We start from the raw sequence: 23833 nt of genomic DNA, 5'->3' as shown, positions 1-23833 counted from the left end.
GAGGAAGAAGCCATAGAAGGACGCATGTAGAAAATCGAAGAAGAAAATCGAGGAAGAACCCTAGACCTATGTGCACAGAAAATAGAAGAAAAAAATCGAGGAAGAACGTCATTGATGAGGAAGAACGCCGAGGAAGAAGCTGTAGACGATGAGGAAGAACGCCGAAGAAGAAGCCATAGATGATGAGGAAGAATAACGAGGAAGAAGTCATAGATAATGAAGGTGAAGACGAGCGCGAAGTTCAAATCACAAGGATATTTTAGGAAATTTGAAAAACCGAAAACTTGACTTCCCTTTGACATTTTTTTTTTTTTTGCTATAGATTGTAAATACTTTGTTTTTTTTTTCTATTTATAAGAATTACTCTTAAGTTTATTTTGTATGGATTAGATACACTTTTGGTACTGAATATTAAATTATGGAAAAATACCTTTTGTTTTTATGTTTTGGATTTAATTTTTAATTTATCCATTGATTTTAAACTGATACACATTTAGTCCTTAAATTTTGAATTTGATTTTAATTTAATTCATATTACAATTTATCTTTGAAATTTGAAATTTGTTTCAAATTGATTCCTAAATTCCATTTGACCCTTGATTTATACATTTTAGCTTCTAAAACCATAAACGTTTAAAATTAACATCAAACTACAGGGATTAAATTAGCCATTTAATTCTAAAAAGTTAAATTTTATATAAATTAGAATGATAAAGCCGGCCAAGAATATTGTATTGGCAGACCCACGTAGACATTGTTGCCAAGTCGTGATCAATGTCCATATCAGACATCGCAATTCCTTTGAGACCATGACACCTTAGGATGAGAAATATTATGAGATCGTAACAATACTACTCAATAGTTTTTTCTTTTTTTCTTTTTTTTTTTTTCATTGAATGTAAAAGAGGAAAGTATCTCAAATTTATCCCCCAATGTTTATTCAAAGACGATTCGAGATTATATGAGGTCTTATATAAAATTTTGATAGAGAAATCTTCAAATATAAAATATTATCTAAAATTCATTTTTCTTATTTTTTAGATGTAAAATTATGTATTAAATTTTGATGATCTATCACTTTCAATGGATAATATGATCAATCCATTTAATCTTTATTACGACATAATTTACCTTAAATAAGGATTAATTAATTTTGATTTTGAAAAGCTTCTTTCAGCAAAAACAATCGTTACTGATATTGTTAATAATATTCTATAAGTAATATATGTATTTGGAAAAACATTTACCTTTTTTTTTTATAATTTACTATTTTAATAGGACAATCAATTTCATTTTGCAAGATTTCTCTTAATATTTTAATTCAAAAAATAAATCTAAACCATTAAGGTGAGAAAATGTTTCATGTTTTAATATATTTTCAAGATTAATATAATATATTTTCAAATTATCATCGTCTAATGACTTTAAAATTTTTATATCAAATAACAAGTTAAAGATATTTTTGTATACTTGAAATTGTTCAAATATATTTTTAAGTGAAGAAATTGCTTAATCTATAATATAGTAAAAGTAATCAGTTCTAAAACAATCTTTAAGTGATCGTGTTTCTTCAATGTCAATATTCTCATCGAAATATTTTTGTTCTTTGGATCATTCTTTTTTCATGAAATATTGGTCGTATTTTCATATCATTTGCAATTTCTTTAACTAAAATCATAACATCTGCGAATCTATTTTCTCTATATTTTTCTAAAAAATGAAACTAAACCTTTCAAATATAATGATCTAAACAACATCAATATGCATATCTTTATGTTGTAAGACTTTACTCACAAAATTTACAACAAATAAGATATCAAACCATATAGTCATTGCCTAACAAGAATTTAAAATTTTCAAACATAAGTCGCTAAATTAGCTTCACTTTTCACTTTAGGATCTTCACTAGTTTCTTCTAATTTTAATAAAGCATCCCTTATTTGAGACGCTTGAAATCTTATAAGAAAAATGTTAGTAGTATGTATTTTCATATTATAAGAAAAATTAATGAAAAGTAATATGTATATTATTTTATATTTTAAATTTAATTTTATTAAAAATTAAATTAAATAGATACCAACATATATATGCAACATATGAAATCTTTCTAAAATGGGGGCTTTAGACGATCCTCTCATTTTCCTATAACTTAAGTCGGCCCTATGTTTATTAAAAGCGTGTAAATCTTTAAGCCTGTATTCAATAGCTATTACGAGGCAAATATCTATTTTGTTATTTTTGTGTAAGTGTATTTTGCCTTTAAATACACTAGGATAATCACCTTTTGAATCATCTAAATAATACATATCCATCACATATTTTTATGAAAGATTTTATCATATGAGACCTACTCAGACACATGTTATGGGTGTCCGTCCACTTATGGTACAAGCAAGACTTTATTTTCAAATTATATTTTGTGAACCCAATTAGAGATAATTTTTTAGGTTGACCCATCTTAAAAGCCTTAGGTTTTCTTTTATGTGATATGGAGATGACCTAAGAAAAAAGAGAGTGAAAAAGAAGTAAAAAATCGGAAAGAAAAATAACAGTTTGGTTTTTTAACGACAACTTCTACAAAGTTGTTGATTTCCGGAGGAATTGTTGGATCGTGCTAAAATTTGATCAGCCTATTTGGGACACATAAGGTTTTGTTTTGAACGATTGGATCGTTATTTGGAGCTTTGGTTTGTCCGTAATCACTGCGAACAGAACCTGTAAATTTGATGATTTTCATTTTTTTTATCTCTCAAGTGTTTCATCTTTTCTTTATGAAAGTATTGGTGGGTTGTGAACCTTTGTATGACTAATTTGAGTTCTTTTTCCCTCAATTTTATCATAGTAAGAGAAGTTGAAATGGGTGGACTCCTCAAAACTCTAGTGGTTTTCCACGTATAATTTGTGTGTGCTCTTTGTTTTTAGTCTTCCATAATTTTTGTGGTTTATTATTGCCTATTGTTGATTGACTACTTGATGATTATTTGGTGATTTATTTGTGGTGTTTTGGAGAACAATTATTTAGTTGATTGTTTTGGAGGAGATCCTAGTGGGATTTGTTATATTTTTTGGGTCTTATCAATTGGTATCAGAACGAGTTTTAATTTAATCCTAGTCTATAGTAGATGGATAAGATTGGATACTCATCTTGATGACACTACGGATACGACCCGCTTTGTAGATGTTACAAGTGTTATAAATTGCTACAAATGATCTGAACTTGATCATTCAAGTGGAGACATGTGAGTGGGTATATCCTCTACAAAGAGTTTGTATAAGATCGGAACACAAAATGATTAGTCTCATTATATAATACCGTTAATAATAGAGACTTACATTTCACAAGGATGACCAGGTGACATGACCTAAATCCTGAGTGAGTTATGAACTCCTGCCTAGAAAGGTGGTCCTTTGATTTGTATGGGTGAGAGTGACCAAATTTCCAACTCAATATGTTTACCATTTTGGGAATTCGACTGATTGGAGAGTTGGGAACACAGCTACACAAGACGGAATTCACTCATTTCCCATTGTTGGGGTAAGTAGATAAATTCTCCCTTAAGGGTTGATTCTGGGGCTTGAACAATGTAACCACACCCTCACTTAGCCCGAGAGGGACTTGGTCATAGTTGGACTATGACTTATTATTCATTAGAGGGATCAATGGTACTTAATGTTGGGATTGGTGTCCTAATTCTCCTGGAGTCTCGTTGTTTTTTAAAGATACACATTGTTTAATAAATAAAATAAATGTTATTTAATTCTGACATTTACTCATATCTAATAAACAAAGCTCCTTGGTTATCTTATGTAAACTTAAGTATGTATATGTGATATACAAGTAGATCATGACTTAAGTGATAACCTAAATAGGTATGTAGTATAAGGATTAAGGTGGGATACCTGATCCTGGTGACACTACGGATACGACCCACCTTATAGAGGTTTGCAAATGTTGTAAACTACTACAGATGGTAGATCTTGACCATTCATGTGGAGACATGTGAGCGGGGTATCCTATACAAAGAGTTTGTATAAGACCTGGACCACGAGATGACTAGACTCTATATATAATGTCATTGATACTAAAGACTTGCATCTCATCTAAACGGCCATAGGTGACATGACATCAATCCTGAGTGTTTTGGGAACTCCTACCTTTGAGGGCAGTCCTTTGATTAGTATGGGTGAGAGTGGCCAGATTGCCAACTCAACATGCCTACCTTTTTTAGGACTTTTCTGATCTGGGAGCTGGGAACTCAATCCACAAGATGGATTTTACTCCTTTCCTGAAGCAGGGATAAGTAGAGAGATTGCTCCCTTAAGGGCTGATTCTGGGGCTTGAACATAGTGGCCACAACTTCTCTTTGGAAGAGAGGACTCAGTCATAGTAGGACTATGACTTATGTTCATTAGAGGGATCAGTGGTACTTAAGAAGTCAGAAGTAACTATAGGGACATAATGGTTATTGGACGAGCTGTACTTACGAGCGATCTGTGAAGGGTTGCCGCATTTTTGATTGGTTAAGATGGACACATAATATATTTGTGGTAAGAAGAGTTCAGCTGTCAGTCTTTAGTGGAGTGCCTGGCAGTTAATGGATGGTGGATCCCGTGACTAAAGAGTTTAGTCAGTTATTCATGTACCGTTGGAGCTTCGAGCTACAAGTTCATAAGGTCCCTTTGGTAGCTCAATGGATTCAGTTGAGGATCAGTACTTGGTGTTGATTTAAAATGTTCAAATTGACAAGAAATATTTTGATTATATATGATATAATCAGTATGATGTATGAGATATATCTAGTGGAGGATTGATGTAAATGAGATTTACATTAAGTACCATGAAATAGATAAAGAACTATGGTTTATATGTTTCATGAGATGAAATATTAAAACTATAGGTTATAAATATAATATGATAAGTTGGTTATCATTTATATTTATAATAATATTAATTATTGGATAATTAAATCTTTTTCTCTAAAACCAATTGAGTGGGAGGTTATTGATGGTTCATGGTAACAGTGAGATAAAAGGAAAATTGTTTTCCTAATTTTAGTAAGTTTTTACAAAATGTTGAAAAATTGTTTTTGAGTTTTCTCTCTTGCAAAAAGAAACTCACGAAGCTTGTCAAGTAAATACCGATTTACTAAGCGATAGCTTGAGCGAAGTAAACAATCGTGTAGTGTTTTGTAGACGACAGACACTGAGCTAAACGAGCTAAACAATCGCTTAGCTTTTGCTAGACGATCACTTATCTTTAGCTAAACGAATGGGCATCGACCTATGCGATAAGTTTTTGTCTTCTCCCATTTGCCCAATCGTGTACACTATTGTTCATTCACCCTTCGTCTGCCTCATACCAAGTCTAAACAGAGCCCACCCTCTGGATTCTCACACCGAGAACACCAAAGGAACCTTTTTGGTGGTGTCTTACTCAAATCGACACCGTCGAGGTTTTGTGGAGGCCGTTCGTGTTGTTTGGGAGTTCGTGACCGAGGCGATTGATAACTTGTAGAAATACAAGTTATTTATGCTGCCTTATCTAGATATTGCGGCCAAAAGTGAAGAAATATGCATTGATTGTATGAAAATTAGCTGAGAAATACAAAAATTATAAATTATCGCAATTACACCCACTAACATCGTCAAGATGGTAGAAGAGGATACTTTTACTCTGTTTTGCAGGAAAACCAAGTCACCGCTTGCGGTCATGGCTCAACGAGAAACTGATCAACGCATTTATGTCACATTGCGTCCGTCAACCAACAATGAAGAAACAACTAATTTAATGACGGTGCAATGCGACAGTCGATCCCGAGCTGAGTTTCAACCGCATGCGGTAATAAAAACAACACTGCATACGAGCAACTGATCAAAAGATGCAGCTAAACAATGTAAAAGCGGAGGATTGAGACACGTGTACAACTAACCGCTGTGTAGATTTGACAGTCTGATTGCATAACAGAAGGAACAATATCCCTCCATCTTCGAAATTTCCATAACAAGTGGGGACCACAAGGCCGGAGTCAAAAATCTTCACCTATAAATACCCCATAGATTTCAGATAAAAGGATGTTCTGGGATACAGATAAATGCTGCAAAACTGTTGAGAAAAAAGGCTGAGCTGAGTGCTTAAGTGAAGAAATCCGGGAAGAAGACGAGATAAGGCCGAGAGGTGAATCTCAGAACTAATCTGCAAGACATTCGATTGAAAGCTCTGTGTAAAGATCCCTGCTACCGGTGGAGCAAGCCTAAGAGGGAAGCTCTTCCTACCATCAAATCCATCCTATCCGGCAAGCAGATCTCCATCAAATCAGTGCCAAGACATTGCCACTTGTTTGTATCTGTTCTATCTCTTTCATCGTTGTATCTCACTTTCTCATTTTCTTTTCATTCACACCATGTATCAAACACTTAATAGACATATTAAATGTTTTGATAGCTTTCATTTACCATTTTCTGTCTATTTTCGTTCACCCGTCAATCACTTTCTTCATGATGTCTTCTTAATTCCCTGATAAGCAATATGATCTAACCAAGTACTTAATCTGTGTTAAAGATATAAAATTCGTTTAGCTAAGGCATGTTAGGCGGCATCTTCACTTGTGAGAGCAGAAGTGGATGCCATTCTGACCTATCGAGAGAAGGTCAGAAGAATGCGTTAACTAAAGCGAGTAGTACTTCCAGACATGGAAGCAACCTTGCGTTCATTACGTTAGTCTCAGTTTCATCACAGACATGTGGGAGCACGGTCGATCACTAAAAGGTGTACGCCAAGAGAAGAGCGAAACAACATTTGTAGCTTCAACGCAATTGAGAACTTGCATTGTTATATTCTTTGTCTTTGTCTTTCTGTTCTGTTCATAAGACTTGCCGCCGCATTCCACGTCTTTGCACAACTTTTACAGCCAGCCTTGACCCCAGCATCTTGTAACATGAAGCCTGTATCTTGTATCATCTAGCTTAGGATTATTGTATTTCATTTTATTATCGCATCTTTACTGTTTTACTTTATTTTATCGCAATTTATATACCTATACAAACACATTTTTAAAGATTGAAAACCTGGTCGCATATATCATGAACATATTATAATAACCTAAATCAGTCCCCGTGTTCGACCTCGGATCACACCGAGAAACTTGCGGTGGAATTATACTTGGTTCTATCGTAAGGAAACTTGTGACAACGCATGGCATACTACGTGAACGTCCATCATTAACGCATATCTAGTGGTAGTATCGCATCATTTCGAGCATAAAACATCATCAATCTTACCTATCAAAATCCGCGTTACAAGTTTATGGTGCCATTGCCGGGGAACTGGTAACGGGGACATGAGCTTGTACCATCCATCCATTGTTGTAATGCAAAAATCGTCCATCAGCGATTGTTTAGGATGAGTGTGAAGTGTTCATGCAGTGTTGCGGTCGTGTTGTTCGAGCGTTCGAGGTTGCTGTGTTTGAGATTCATGAGCAAAGATCGTGGAGACGAGTCGACAAACATTCATAGCATTCTCCTTGTTTATTTGATTGTTCATGCTCTAATATCTGTATTGATTGTATAACTGTATGTTTTGTTTACGACTATAATTTGTAATGTTCAATCATAATTGTAATTTGGAATGATCTATTTTCCACTACTCGTTAAAATCTTGGATTCGATTCACTTAAGGATTTAGATGTAACTATAGAGGCAAAATGGCAATTTTAACCCAGTTGTACTTACAAGCAATTTGTGAAGAGTTATCGCACTATTGACTGGTTATATCCAATGGATACAGAAATATATCTGTACTGCGAAGAGTGCAACTGTCGGTCTTTAGTGGAATAATCGAAAGTTAATGGAAGTTGGGTAATTTAATTAAAGAGTTTAATTAATTATCAAAGTACAATTGGAGCTTCAATCGATAGGTCCATAAGATCCCCTCTATAGCTTAACAGTGTTTTTATTGAGTATTATTTTCTTAGATTAATTTGAATTGTTCAAATTAATTGAGGAAATTAATTATATGTGATATAATTAATATAATGTATTAGAACATTATAATATAAAATATTTTAAGAGAAATTAAATATTTTAATATGATTTAAATATTAATTGTATGGATGAGATTCATACGATTGAATTTAATATAAATATGATTTATATTAAATATCATGCATTGTTAAGAGAAAATAAAACTATAGGTGATAATTGGTAAAAATACAAGTTATTGTAGAGCCTCTTATTTAGAATTATGAGGGCTAACAAGTAAAATATCTGATGATTATACTAAGAATTCGTGTGAGAAGTGAGCTTGTGTCGATCAGCATAGGAAATTTCCGCTAACCCAATATTATGCATTATTCTACGTTGAAATGTCTATTTTTGTAGCTATCGCAGGAATCGTTCGCATGCAGTGAATCCCAGAACATCGCAAGGGTGATCGCATACGTTCATCGCATGGATGTTGCGGCTATTGATCGCATGCGTTCAACGCATGGATGTTGCGGCTACAAAGTGATAACCATGATAGAAAGGTGATCGCAAGGTTGGTGGAATGCAATAGTACGTTGGCAAAAACGAGCATGAACGCATACCCTTGGAGTACCGAAAAGATGATGTTGACATTTCACCTATCGTGCCATTAGTGGAAGAGGTTCAGAGCTGGACCATCACGATGTTAGTGGTAGAGATTCATACTGGGACCATTAATGCTGTTGGCGATTGAGCTCTATAAATAGAGCCTTAGATCCCAAATTCAAGGCATCCGAGCTTCTGCCTTTAAGGAGATCCTTGTGATCACAGATGAGAGCATGGGAAGACATTCTTTGAGACTTATTCATTCCTTCACCCATTCCGAGTGACGACCGAAGCTTTGCCGAAGATAGATCTCGAGAGAGACTACTCCATTACCCTTCCATGGCACCACCGATAGCTTTGACACACATTTGATGGAAGCAAGAGATTACCTACATTTAGCCCTCAATCTTTCTTCTAACTTTGTATTGTATTACATTTTGGCTTAAGACATTAATACATTTTGTAATCAACGCATCTCTTTATTTCCTTCGATTCCATCTTCATTAACTTCTTCTTTATCATCCCTTACTTTCATTGCAACGAACTAAGTAAGATTGTGAGAGTATCACATACTCAATCATGCGGCATAGACATATGAAGCATGTAGCAAACCACCAGCAAACCACCCAGAGGTGTGTGTTGCGCGAGTATAGTGAGTAAATCCTCTTTACTTAGTGTGAGGCTATAGCAACACTTGTCTATGAGCTGATCAGCGGCGACTAACTGCCCGAGAGGGTAAGTAGTGGAACTCACTAAGCAAAGTGAGCAGTGTTCCTAGAGATGGGAATAATCTTATGTTCGACCATGCTTTATGTGATCATCTTGTCTTATGAGTGCATCATTCATCCTTTGGACATACTTGAGAGACTAGTCTAAAGATAGAATCTAGAATTGAGAGAGTCGGATTAGAATCACATAAGCAAGAAGTAGAAACTTAGACATAAGTTCTTTTGCTATTTACACAGCGGATGCGCCCTAGAAATAGGATGTGGTGGTATACGGTCATCTTGTCTTATGTGTGTTAGATTGCATAAGCAAGAGTAGAGACTTAGACATAAGCCCTATCGACATTTTCGCATATGTATCGCATGCGTATATTTGTGTATAGCATGATCACATAATTTGTGTTGGCTGGGGTTACCCTTGCGATCAAGCTTAATGATGCGATGAAGTTATCCCCTCCACTATTTTATCTATTTTTCCATGCATCGTATTACGAGTTAATAGTTGTCGCGTCTCTACCAACTCTCATAGTCATACTTCCATTGCTTAATTTGTTTAGTTAGGAGTAGGAGTAACGCATAGTCCTTTAACTTCATTATTCTTTTATTCTTTGCCGCAAACAAATCACTTCGCAACATTTAGCTACAAGTCCCTGAGTTCGACCTTGGATCACCCCGAGATACTTGCGATCTCGTTATACTTGGTGAGAGAGTAAGAAAACTTGTGGCAGGAGCACATGGTCATCACATATATTCTTAAGCGCATCTTGCATATTACTTAGTCCAACGCATGACCATCGATGCATGGAGAACGAATGCATATCATAACATGAACGCATATTTAGTCTCCATTTTCCACCCATCAATAGGTTATATTGTATTTCATATAATATAAAACTATAGGTTATGTGTTATATTTGATATAACATATAGTGTGTGTATATATATATATATAATAAGGTAGTTAATATATATATATTATTTAAAATAAATTGAATTTTATTTGAACTTAATTAAAGGGAGGGAGTTACAACTCTCTTCCCTTAATTTCTCTGAACATTACTTGTAGTGGATAGAAATTCAAGCAAAGCCCAAGAATTCAAGCAAAGCACACAACTCTTGCTAGAATTCTTAATCTCTAAAGAGAATACTAGAGAGTTCTCAAGTGATGGTGCCTAATTGGTAATTTTGAATTAGAAACTAATGAGATCGTGGTCAAAAGGGAATACATGAAGAAAATTGACTTCAAGGGTACGTCGTTTTATTCCCAAAAAGCATGCTGTAATTTATGTTTGCTAATGCATAAATTTTTTGTTTTTGTAATTTTGAAAAATTAAAATGGGAACGATCCCCGCTTCTGCACAAGACCTTCATTGGTTTCCTTCAAAACTGACATCAACCACTTATTCCATCTGGAGATCGGTGATGGAGGATTTGTTAGACTGTAAAGATTTGTTTGATCTAATTCAAACAACCATAAAAGCAGATGGCACAATTTTTAAATCTGCAAAACCAAAGAAAATGGAAGAAAAAGATTGGGGAAAGTTAAAAGAAAAACTTTGGTGACTATTAGGCAATGAGTTGATATTAGTTTTTTCAACCATGTGTCTAAGGAGTAAGACCCATATGAGTTGTAGAAGAAATTAGAAGGTCTTTATGAAAGGAAGACCGCACATAATAAAACTTTAATCAGGCAATTTGTTAATTTGAATTTGAAGGGTAGGAAGTTTGTTTCAAAGCATTTGAGTGACTTTAAGGATATTATTAATAAGCTGACTACTATGAAGATTTATTTTAATGATGAATTGTAGGTTTTGTTCTTGTTGAGTTTTTTGCCGGACAGTTGGGAAACCTTGGTTGTGACTGTTGGTAACTCTGCTCCATAAGGTGTTTTGTCTTTGGATGTTATCAAACAAAGCATGTTCAATGAAGAGATAAGAAAAAAGTAGATGGGAGTTGATAATTCACATGGTCTTGTTGCTAAGAATTGTGGAAGAAACAAGAGTAAGGGACCTAAAGACCGTGGTAACTCAAAAGGGAGGTCCAAGTCTAGAGACAAAGAGACTAGGACATGTCATTACTGTAACAAGCCTGAACATATAAAACAGTTTTTCTATCATTGGAAGAAAGAACAGAGTAAGAAGAAAGACTCACAAAAAGAGGAAGATGATAAAAATATTACAACAATTATTTCTCATAGTGATCATATTGTCACCTTGATTTGTCTAACTAATGAGTGTTATCATGTATAAAGTTCAAACACAGAGTGGGTGGTAGATTCAAGTGCTTCATACTAGTGTTCCCAGAGAGTATTTCATGAACTATCAATCTTGTGATTTTGGTAGCTTAAACAAGAGCTCAGCTAGTATAGTTGGGTTAGGTGATATTCGTGTAAAAACAAGTGTTGAGTGCACGTTTGTATTAAAGAATTTGCACCATATTCCTGATTGACACCTTAACTTATTGTTTGCAAATGTCCTTGATCAAGAAGGATTTCGACATACTTTTTGTGATGGTAAATGGAAATTGTCTAAGGGTTCAATATTAGTTGCTCGAGATGAGTTGTATCGCTCTTTGTATAAAAGTACCTTGGGCATATGTTCTTCTGATTTGAATGTAGTAGAAGAAAAGAATTCTCCAAATTTTTGGCATCGAAGGCTAGGGCATATGAGCGATAAGGGGATTAAATTGTTTGTAGGTAAATCTCTTATCTATGTTGATAAAACAATTTCTCTTGACCTTGTGATCATTGTTTGGCAGGTAAGCAACATAGAATTTCCCTTTTTGGGAAGTCCACCAGAAGGCAAGAAAAATTGGAATTAATACATTCGGATATTTATGGGCCTATTAAGGTGGAGTTACTTGGAACCAATAAATATTTTGTCACTTTTATTGATGATGCTACTCGAAGAACTTGGGTGTATATGTTGAAGACAAAAAACCAAGTATTTGAGATTTTTAGGAATTTTCATGTCATAGTAGAAAGGGAGACCGAAAGAAAATTGAAGTATTTATGTTCTGATAATGGTGGTAAGTATACTTCGAATGAGTTCAAGTATTATTAATCATAATATGGCATTAAACATGAGAAGACAGTGTCTGGCACAAAATGGAATTGCTGAGAGGATGAACAAAACCATTATAGAGAAGGTGAGGAATATGCTTAAAATATTTGATCTTTTTAAAAAAAATTTGGGGTAAAGTAGTGCAATGTGTCATGTATTTGATTAATCGACCTCCATCATTTTCTCTTGCTTTAGACATTCCAGAGAGAGCATGGAAGGGACATGATCCCATTTATTTATATCTTAGAGTCTTTAGGAGCAAGGCTTACATGGATGTGCCTAAGGAATAGAGATCAAAGCTTTATTCGAAGACCAATCCATGTGTTTTTGTTGGGTATGGAGATGAAGAGTCTGGTTATAGGCTCTACGATCTAGAAAAGAAAAAGGTAATGAGAAGCAGAGATGTAGTATTCTTTGAGCACGAGAAAGGTGTAGATTTTCTTAGTACAAAGTACACTTCTACTTTAGAATTGTGTTTTGATACTACTAATGATTCTACTTATAATCCTTTGGTTGTTCAACCAAAAAATGAGAATGTTGATGATGTGCATGATGATGTTGGTGAGATTAACCTCATGGTAATGTACCAGGTTATATTGATGATGATGATCTTGATGAGTCTTCGTCTGACAAAGAAATTCATGAGGAAGATGCATATGAGGAAATGATTCATGGAGAAGATCATGAGGAGGGGGAGCAATTTATTCCTCAAGTGGAGAATAGTCAGGCTCAAAATTCCACCACAGTACGTAAACCTTCAACAAGGTATCCAAGCTTAGAGTTCACTCTAGTTAGTGAAGATAGAGAGACAGAAAACTATTAAGAGGTTTTGTCTCATGATGAAAAAAACCAGTGGCTCGATGCAATGAAGGAGGAGATAAATTCTCTAGAAAAGAATAGAACCTATAAGCTAGTGAAGCCTTCAAAGGGAAAGAGAGTATTGAAAAACAAATGGGTTTTCAAGTACAAGAAGGATGGTGAGAAGATAGTGAGATACAAAGCCAGATTAGTGGTTAAGGGATGCAACCAGAAAAAGGACATTGACTTTGATATGATCTTCTCTCTAGTGGTCAAAATGACATCGATTAGAATAGTGTTGGGATTAGGAGCAAGTCTTGATCTTGAGATAGAACAATTTAATGTAAAAACTGCTTTTTTTACATGGTGACTTGCATGAAGAGATCTACAATGAGCAACCTGAAAGATTTGAAGAAAAAGGGAAAGATAAACTTGTTTGCAAGTTGAAAAAGAGTCTTTATGGGCTTAGATAGGCACTAAAGAAATGGTACAAGAAATTTGATTTGTTTATGATAAGCAATGATTATAAATGAACTACAACTAATTCTTGTGTGTATTTTATAAAGTTCCCTACAGGCAACTTCATCATTTTTCTTTTATATGTAGATGATATGTTGATAGTTGGACATGATATATATATATATATATATATATATGATTCAAAATTTGAAGAAATACTTGTCCAAGTCATTTTACATGAAAGATTTTAGTCCTGCAAAGCAAATCTTAAGTATGGAGATTGCTCGTGATAGGAAAGTTGAAAAATTGTTGTTACCCTAGGAGAAGTATATTGAATGGGTGCTGGAAAGGTTAAATATGAAGCATGCTAAGCCTATTAGTACACCACTAGCAACTCACTTTAAGCTAAGTAAGATAGCTTGCTCTACAATAAAGAAAGAGAAAGAAGTTATGTCATCCATTTCTTACTCTTCTGCTGTTGGTTCTTTGATGTATGCTATGGTGTGTACTAGACCTTATATTACACATGCAATCAGTCTAATAAGTCATTTTCTATCCAATCCAGGTAAGATTCACAAGGAAGAAGTTAAGTGGATCTTCAAATACTTGCGTGACACCTCCACATTGAGTTTGTGTTATGGAGGTGGCAAACCTATGCTTCAAGGCTATACTGATGCAGAAATGGCAGGTGATGATGATAAAGAAAGTCTACCTTAGGTATGTGTTTACATTTTTAGGGGAACCATCTCATGGCAATCTAGGCTACAAAAATGCATAGCATTGTCCACAAATGAGGCAGAGTATTTTGTAGCAGTGGAAAGTAAGCAAGGAAATGTTATGGCTTAAAAGGTTCCTTGGTTTGAAGCAAGGTGAGTATGTAATATTTTGTGATAGTTAGAGTGCTATAGATTTGAACAAGAATCCAATGTATCATGCTCGTACTAAACACATTGACATTAGATATCATTGGCTACGAGATGTAATTGAAGAGAAGAGATTAAATCTGAAGAAAGTCCACATCGATAAGAATAGTACATATATGTTAACTAAGATAGTTCCCAAAAGCAATATTGAGCTTTGTAGTAAGCTTGCCGAGTTAAGGTTCAAGTGATCATGGATGTGATTGAGTCTTCCCCGTGTTGGGCTAGAGGGGGAGATTGTTGTGGGTGTCTAGCTCACTAATAGCACAAGTAAGATTTTATTTTAAACTTGTGTTTTGTGAGCCCAATTAGGGATAATTTTTTAGGTTAGCTCATCTTGAAAGCCTTAGATTTTCTTTTATGTGATATGGAGATGGCCTAAAAACAAGATTGTGAAAAGAAGCAGAAAATCGGAGAGAAAAATAATTATTCGGTTTTCAATGACAGCTTACACAAAGTTGTCGATTGCCAGAGTTTGAACTGTTGGATCGTGCTGAAATTTGGTTAGCCTATTCGGGACACATGGTCTCTTGATTTGAACAGATTGTTGTTTGAAGCTTTGGTTTGTCCGTAATCGCTATCAAACATAATCTGTAAAATTGGGTGATTTTCATTCTTTTTACCTCTCAAGTATTCATCTTTGATATATGAAAGTATTGGTGGGTTGTGAACCTTTGTATAGCTGATTTGGGTTCTTTTTCCCTCAATTTTATCATAATAAGAGAAGTTGACAAGGGTGGACTCCTCAATGCAAGTCCCGTAATTTTTACTATTCACACTGAAGAGGTTTTTCACATATAATTCGTGTGTGCTTTTGTTTTTAGTCTTCCATAATTTTTGTGGTTTATTATTGTCCATTTTTTATTGATTGCTTGGTGATTATTTGGTGATTTATTTGTGGTTTTTTGGAGAACAATTATTTAGTTGATTGTTTTGGAGGAGAGCCTAGTGGGATTGTTATATTTGTTTGGATCCTGTCAACACATATGCCTTTTCTCGATCCTTTACATGCATCAGATTCTTTACTTTGCTTTCTATTTTATGTTGATTTGGATAATGAATTTTTTAGATGATCATTAAATGTCTTATTTATTAGACTATGTTTAGTAACACATGGCCTTATATTGCGTTGACACATACTATATATTATGTTTCTTCTTTCGAAAACAAAATTTATATAAAAAATAAAGGAATGAAATAACTTTTCATAGCATGTTTCCTAATTAAAATAAAACATTTGGCAGGTATCAAATATAGAACAAGTATACGGTTGGGAATGACTTATGGGTCATAGGCCATAGCAAAAGGCAAGTGGGTATGTATAGAGGTTTGCAACGGAGCTTCCAATTTGTGGTTGTGGTGAAAGTATAAACTTTCTTCACATGTGTGTGTTGTCGTCCGTTTGGTCAAACTGATGGATGGGTGGATTCAGGTACGAATAATTGCGCTCGTAGGTAAAAAGAAATAATTTCTCTTTATGTTTTTTTTTATCCAAAGGTTTAAATGTTTTATTATTATTTTCAAAATCAATTTATAAACACCCATTATGATTTAGTGGATCTAAAAATTTATTCTTACAATAATTTTTGTCAAAAGAAGTGTTTTCCCTTCTTCATATAGTCTTAGCCATTTTCATTTCGAAACACATAGAATACTGAAAATCTAGTTTCATCTTCTGCATCTTCCCTGTCGACATTTTTGAACTATTTTTCGTCTAACTCTCCTATGTTATCTACGTCAGAGTTCGAGTGTTATGTAAACTTTGAAGAGAAATTGGTTTCTTGCAATTTAATAGTAAGGTCGTATCATTGTTGCTTTCAAGGAAATAGATTCTCCATGCCACAATAATCTGCATTTAGTTCTTCATATACAAAATTTATAATTATATTATCAAAATGAACATAACTTAAAGTTAATTGACATGTGTTCTTTCTTTCTAAGCCAAAATTTTTGTTCTTCATACTCCACATTTTATTGCAAGGATTTTGACCGGATTTAAAAGGATTATATTTATGAATATGTTTTTTAGCCAAACATTCGAAGTTTGAAAGTTTATTCACGAAAAACAAAAGTAAAATAATCACGGAAGGACAAGTGACCAAAAATAGAAGTAGAACATAGGTTTTTTTTTTTTTTTTTTCCTTTCTTTCTTTCTTTTCTTTTTTTAAACACATATAATAACAAGCATTGTTTTTAAATATGAAAAAATGAATAAAAATATTTATAAAATATAATAAATGTTTAGAATTATTAATGATAGATGCTGATAGACACTAATAGACTTCTATCAAAGTCTATTAATGCCTGACATGTCTATCACCGTCTATCATTAATAGTTCTAAAATTTTGCTATATCTTGTAAATATTTTCAACAGTTTTACCATTTGAAATAATTTCCCTAATAATAATAGATTTTTTTTTCAAAACATATAATAAATGTAATTATGAAAATAGAGAATAAAATTACAATTTGTTGTGAATTAGAGGAGCACCACGACGTACAACAAGAACACGAATATGGAGAAAATATAATATAATAATAATATATAATAAAATAAATATAATATAATATATAAATATATAAAATAAATAAATAACAAAAAGGAAATAAAATAACAAAGAATGAATTTCTTTACTTCCTTCGATCTTTTTAGATTGATCAGTGATCACCAACATGTATCTTCCAAAATCCACAAAATGCCATTATTTATAGACAATTTGATTGATGGATCACATGCACACTAATAGTGTGTAATCTTTGTGGATTACATGGACACTAATAATGTATAATCTTGAGACACATGAACAACACATAACGTAATGGATAAGTGACACATGACCAATAGACACTAATAATGAACATCTACATCATACCTAATTTAATATTTTTATAATACAATTTTCAATTTAAGTAAAAGAATTTGAGGGATACGGTACCATATTTGGAAAGATCTTTACCACCTAAACAAAGGCGAAACAATCAATAATTTCAGACAAATTTTAATAAGGTCAATATTCGTCGCAAGCAACCCAATTGCATTTAGATATCTACATTATTTGTTGCCTAATTTTTCTAGCAACCCATTCATTTAAAAAAAAGAAAAAAAAATCAAGCCCTTTTTTTATATATGAATGAATGTGCCACGAACATGAACCCAACGCGCACACACGTTACAATTCCAAACCCTTTATTCCCCAAATTTCTTTCTTCTTATTCTTCATTACCAAAATTTCATCTACTCTTTTCATTCTGAATTCAAGCAAAGGAACAAAATGTCCATTCAAAATTCATTAAAACCTTTGAAATTTTTGGTCTTAAGGCCAATTGTGATCTTAGTTCCTTTCCTTAGAGCCTTTCTTCTTATCTCTGCCGTAGCCTCTTTTTCTCTCTTCCTTCACCTAACTTTTACCGACCAAACCCCTCCTTGTCGTGGCTGTTACGACGCATACCGGTATTCGAACCACCGGAAGGTGAAGGCTTTCGCTGCCGGAGAACAACCAACGAATATTTCCCATATTGTGTTCGGCATTGGTGGCTCCGTTAAGACGTGGAACGAGCGACGCCATTACTGCGAGCTATGGTGGAAGAAGAACGTTACTCGTGGGTTTGTTTGGCTTGAAGAGAAGCCTGAATTTCCCTGGCCGGAATCCTCTCCTCCTTACCGAATCTCCGATGACACCTCGAGATTCAACTACACTTGCTGGTACAGTTAAAATCACTATTCAACTTAAAAAAACATGAAATAATAGTTCTTTTTTTAGTTTGATAGGTAGGACATTAACATTTGATAGTAGTATTTAATCATTCATTTATATAATCAGCAATAATATTAGATCAACTAATATATAATTGTGTTATTGATTAAGAAATCTATATTTCGAATTCCCTATCACTATTGTACTGAAAAGTGGAAAATGATTCTATGTTATTTTATGTAGGAGAGAAATTTTGAAAACCATATTTCAAACCTAAATTGTTATTAGGGTAGAAAATTTCTTTAGTTCAATAATTTTATGAGTGTAGGATTGAATTAATGACCTTATTTACAGATATAATATGTGTCTTCTATTGAGCTATATATGTTTTTCTTTTCCTTCTCATTTTCTTCCTTCTATGTTTGAGTTCAAGAAGTAGGCTTACGATGATCTTAAACTATGCTCCAATTGGCAAGGTAGACACAATTAGAATCTAATTCATTAGGGCAACCAGGGTTACAAAATAGCAAAAGAGTCCCAACAAATCATTTTTTATGTTAATTAGAGATAAAAAAAAAGCGGATGACTTCATGTGTTAGAAAAATATATTTTGAAACACAAATTTTGGGTTCGAATTTCCAACCCAAATTATGATATCTCTAGCATTTTTCTTAATTGGATGACTTTTCTCTAGCCGGTCCTTCTTGTACTGAACTTTTATCGAGCATCTCTCTAGCTTACTCTGGTTCTTTTTGTTCACATGCATCAACACTTTTGGTCTCGGGACATGATGAAAGTGTTAGGGATATGTCAATCTAGTTGAGATGTCTCAGTATACCTCTTGATTCCTCTTACCTTATGTATATTGTTCAAAAAAAATCTTCAAGCCACATTTAAATTTGGATAATTGCAATGTGTAACACTTTTGGGGCTAATAATTGAGTGTATAGCAATATTTTTAAATAATTGAAAATATAGAAAAATCAATATCGCTAATAGACTCATATTAGTAATATGAATTATCACGGATGGACTCGAGAGCTGGATTTGAAAATATAAGTTATGACATATTTAATAATTTATATATATGCATAATCTTAACAGGTATGGTTTTCGATCTGCAATTCGAGTGGCTAGAATAATCAAGGAGACATATGAATTGGGGTTGGAGAATGTGAGGTGGTTCGTGATGGGGGATGATGATACAGTATTCTTTACGGAGAATTTGGTGGATTTGTTGGGTAAATACGATCACAATCAAATGTTTTATATCGGAGGTAATTCTGAGAGTGTGGAACAAGATGTAGTTCATTCTTACACCATGGCCTACGGTGGTGGTGGATTCGCCATCAGTTACCCTCTCGCGACGATGCTCGTTAAAATTTTAGACGGTTGCATCAATCGTTATGCTGATATGTATGGCTCCGATCAGAAAATTCAGGGCTGCATCAGCGAGATCGGCGTTCCGATTACCAAAGAGCTTGGATTCCACCAGGTTTGTTCTTTTTCTTTCTAACATTTATTAGGAGCAATGATTCGGTGCAACTTAATTTACACTAAAAAGATCAACAAACATAATTGCAGATCCAAATCGGGTGCTATCTAACCTACACCCAGTTTTTTTTCTTTGTATGAGTTAACTTAATTTGGTTTTTTGTGATTTACATAATGTTGAAACTTGTTACAACTTCAAGAACACCCCAAAGTAAAAAAAATTGCATGTTTTTTCTTTAACCTCTTTGAATTGTATTACTTCCCATTGCTTCAATTAACTATCATATCTAAATGAGATAATATTAAACACTTCTAAAAGACCCAAATTAAGTATATGAATACATGCTATTCATGTATCTTAACAAAAACAACCTCCATGCACCCACAAATTCATGCATTTAAAATTAAAAGTTCATTTAGGTATACCTGAATCTACCCCTAATTGTTCACATAATTTTTCCCCAATAATAATAGCATAATAATTATAGGCAGTAGAGATTTCTAAAGAAGGTTATTAATGCTTCAGTGCTATGCTATGCTCAAGTTAATTCCAAAATACCATTTTTTACTAACTCTTCATAGCTCACTAATTACCCATAAATTAAACTCTTATATTGCCATAAGTAAATCAATTTTATCTTTTATTAAGATTATCTTTGAAGATCGTTATTGCATCAATTTTTACATGTATATAAATTACTTTTACAAATATTGGATTAACAAGATGCAGTGACAATTTTCAAAACAAGATTATGAGAGTGTCTTAATTGATTCAAACTTCTAATTTAATTCATAAAATTATAAGTTTCACGATTATAAAAAGTGTAAATTGATGCATTCAAAAAGTTTCTAGTTTAAACTAATATTGATAATTTTAATTAATATAGAAGTCAAAGTAAAGTATTATATTATTTTAAGCAATGGGTTGAATTTGAATTGACAGTTGGATATAAGAGGGAACCCATATGGAATATTAGCTGCACATCCAATAGCGCCATTAGTGTCGCTCCACCACCTGGACTACGTGCAGGCCATATTCCCAACCATGAACCAACCCGACGCACTCAAGAAGCTCCACAACGCTTACAAAACGGACCCAAGTCGAGCCCTTCAGCACAGCTTCTGCTACGACACGACTCGTAACTGGTCCGTTTCCGTGTCGTGGGGTTACAGTATTCAGTTATATCCATGGCTGGTCACTGCCAAGGAACTCGAAACCGCATTTCTTACCTACCAAACCTGGAGGACAAATAGCAATGAACCCTTCACTTTCGATACCCGACCCGTAAGCTCCGACCCATGTGAAAGACCCATTCTTTATTTCTTGGATTCAGCCGAGCGATTGGGCGGCCGCCGGTGGCGGACGTTGACCACCTACCGGAGGTTTATGGAGGAGGCTGTGTGTGACCGCCCCGATTACGCTCCTGCATTGGCTGTGGGATCTTTCAACGTCTCCGCGCCGGAGTTCGACCGTCGTTTGTGGAGGCAGGTAAACAACGTTTTTTTAATTGAATTTTTTTAAATTTAATTTATTACTACCAATACACCTATTTTTATCCATCATACTTTTATCATACATACATAAGAAATTAATTCAAATATTTCATAAAATGTTAAATATTTTCTTTTTCTTTTTAGTTCAATACCGGTAAATAATTTAAACCATAAACATCTCAAGTATATATTTTTTAAACGTCACAAACAAGTTTATTAAGCCAACCTGTTAGTCAATAAGTACTGTATATATATTTCATGGGTTTAGCAAACTAAAAACCACCTTGTAAAAACATGTTATCAATTGGTTGCAAGTTTTTTTATTTTCTTATTTACTTTTCTAAGATTTTTTTTCATAATCTAAGATATTTTTTTAAAACTAAAAAAAAATAGTTTTTGCTTTTACAAATAGGCTAATACTTCAAATTTTTATTTAAGAAAAGTGAAAATATAAAAAATAGATAACTAAATATAACAAAACTAAGATTTGGTTGAGTAATTATATGGTTTTTTATTTTTAGTTTTTAAAATTTTTTTTTGTTTTCCAACAAATTCTTACTCATGGTGTTCATATTTTTTATGCAGCTATTTTAGTTATATTCTTAGTCAATTTTAAAAAAACAAAAATAAAAACAAATTTTTTGAAAATTATTATTTTTTAGCTTTCGAATTTTGGTTTTGATTTTAAAGCACTTTAAAAATATAAACAATAAGACATAGAGAAATAATAGATGGAAATGATGGTTTACTACTTGATTTTTAAAAACAAAAACTAAAAATCAATAGCTTTTCGTTTTTTCTTAATTTAAAAAACAGAAAACGAATAGTCTTGTTTTTGGAAAACAAAAAAACAAAAACAAATAGTATAAAATTCAAATGATTAACCAATGGGGCTTATTAGTTGGCTTCGGTTAGTTTAGCCAGCAGTGGTTGAAAGGATAGGCAATAAATATAGGAAAATATATTTAGGTGTTGCATGAAAAATTGTAATTAAAAGAAAAAAATTGTGGGAAACCATAATTTGGTAGGTGCGTTTTAGATTATTTTTGTGTGGTTTCAACTTGATTTTTCTGATGATTGAATTTTATTCTTCTTGTTAGAATTTTGAGTGATTATTAAATTAATATTCACACCATCTTCTCAATCTAATTTAGAGTATTAAACTAATAGATTAAATTATTTTTGGACGAACAGGCACTTCGTAGACAATGTTGTGATATCGTTCACAATAATAAGAATACAATCGATGGACAGATGAAAGTTCATATTAAAGATTGCAGTCAATTTAAAAGTGTTACGCCACCATAAGAAAATTACATTGATCATTTTATGTCCAAATTCATTTGTTTAAAAGTAGACTAGAAGAACTAACTTAATTATTATAATATAAATCTAACTAGTTCAGTTTTCTTTTAAATCCATTTTAGTATTATGATAAAGTTAATTTTGTAAGAAATTCATTAAATGTTATTATATATAGTATAAATTTTAGTTCGGATTAATTTGTTTATAGTTGAGTCAGACCATATTATATGAGATCAATTTTTTATTTTATGCCATCCAGTAGCCATACATGTTAGTGAGTGCCCAATTCCCATGTGTCCACTCAAGTGGGCATCTTGTCATTATATTGAAGATTATATTAATTGAATATAGGATTGACAAAGATCTACGCAGCTCGGGTCCCTGTCTCGATTGGAGTGTGAAATCCCCAGTTTGATCGGATATGGGGTCAAACTGGGGATTCTAACCGGGTATATATAGAGAGAGAAAAAAACGAGGATGGTTCTCCATGGAGATCCATTTCTCCGGTGGGGATGGGGGAAATACACCCACGGGGACGGAGATGGGGAGTCTCCCCACCCCACCTCGGTCCTGTTGCCAATCCTAATTGAATACTATCACAACATATATCATTTCTAACTTTCTAAGTCAAATCTTTCCTTCATTTATTATTACTATTATTATTATTATTAGAAAAAACAACATTCATTTATTTTACTCAGACGGATGTAATTTTTGAAGAGTTTTTGTTTTCCCTTCATCCGAAAAGTTTTTTATGACCATTATTTTAGTTTATAAAAAAAAAGTTACGTGAAAAGAAAGAGATTGCAAAAATATTACTTTAAATAAAATTATGAGAATTTATTTTTCATCTCATAAATGCAAATTACTAAGATGATTGATAAAAAATAAGAGCTCCTTCCCATTTCACAAAGGAAAATTACTAATATAATTGATAATAAATGAGAGCTATAATATTCGGGTACATTTATTAAAAAGGAAAAAAAAAAAAAAAACTAATTCTCAAATTGCATCTAATTTTGCCTTTGACTATCTTGGGTAAAGTGGGAGACCACTTGTTTATAAGAAACAAGCTTGTTCTTAGAATTAAAATCCATCATTACTAGAATCTAGCTTATTATTATTACATTTTTTAAAAAAAGATGTTAGGGTTTTTTGAAAATGAAAAAAAAAAAAATCAAAGAAGATGTTAGGTTTATTTATGTGTTTCTATGACTTTTTTCTTATTCAGATTATGTTTCTCATTAAACCTTTAATCAAGCCTAAGATCAACTTAAAAAGAAAAAAAAACCATGACCTATTTTCTTGTATGAAA

General features: G+C 33.2%; 1 protein-coding gene across 1 annotated transcript; it reads left to right on the top strand.

Moving 5' to 3' along the window:
- The first annotated feature begins 17617 nt into the window (after window positions 1-17617).
- On the top strand, window positions 17618-23157 carry LOC120090799 (uncharacterized). The gene is made up of 4 exons (XM_039048509.2): window positions 17618-18233; window positions 19330-19720; window positions 20663-21208; window positions 22408-23157. The coding sequence occupies exons 1-4, from the start codon at window positions 17803-17805 to the stop codon at window positions 22519-22521; spliced, it is 1482 nt and encodes a 493-aa protein (XP_038904437.2). The 5' UTR covers window positions 17618-17802; the 3' UTR covers window positions 22522-23157.
- The last annotated feature ends 676 nt before the right edge of the window (window positions 23158-23833 follow it).

Source organism: Benincasa hispida, chromosome 11 (genome assembly GCF_027475165.1).
Source record: "Benincasa hispida cultivar pf3 chromosome 11, pf3_genome.v1.1, whole genome shotgun sequence".
Classification (NCBI taxonomy): Eukaryota; Viridiplantae; Streptophyta; class Magnoliopsida; order Cucurbitales; family Cucurbitaceae; genus Benincasa; species Benincasa hispida.
The sequence above is the reverse complement of the archived record's forward strand: the minus strand, read 5'-3'. Positions and strand labels throughout refer to the sequence as shown.

Bases quoted from the DNA above. Each gene is read 5' to 3' on its own strand.
- LOC120090799 (XM_039048509.2), top strand. From the start codon at position 17,803: ATGTCCATTCAAAATTCATTAAAACCTTTGAAATTTTTGGTCTTAAGG. The intron at 18,234-19,329 runs GTACAGTTAAAA...TAATCTTAACAG, and splicing joins AGATTCAACTACACTTGCTG to GTATGGTTTTCGATCTGCAA. The intron at 21,209-22,407 runs GTAAACAACGTT...TTGGACGAACAG, and splicing joins ACCGTCGTTTGTGGAGGCAG to GCACTTCGTAGACAATGTTG.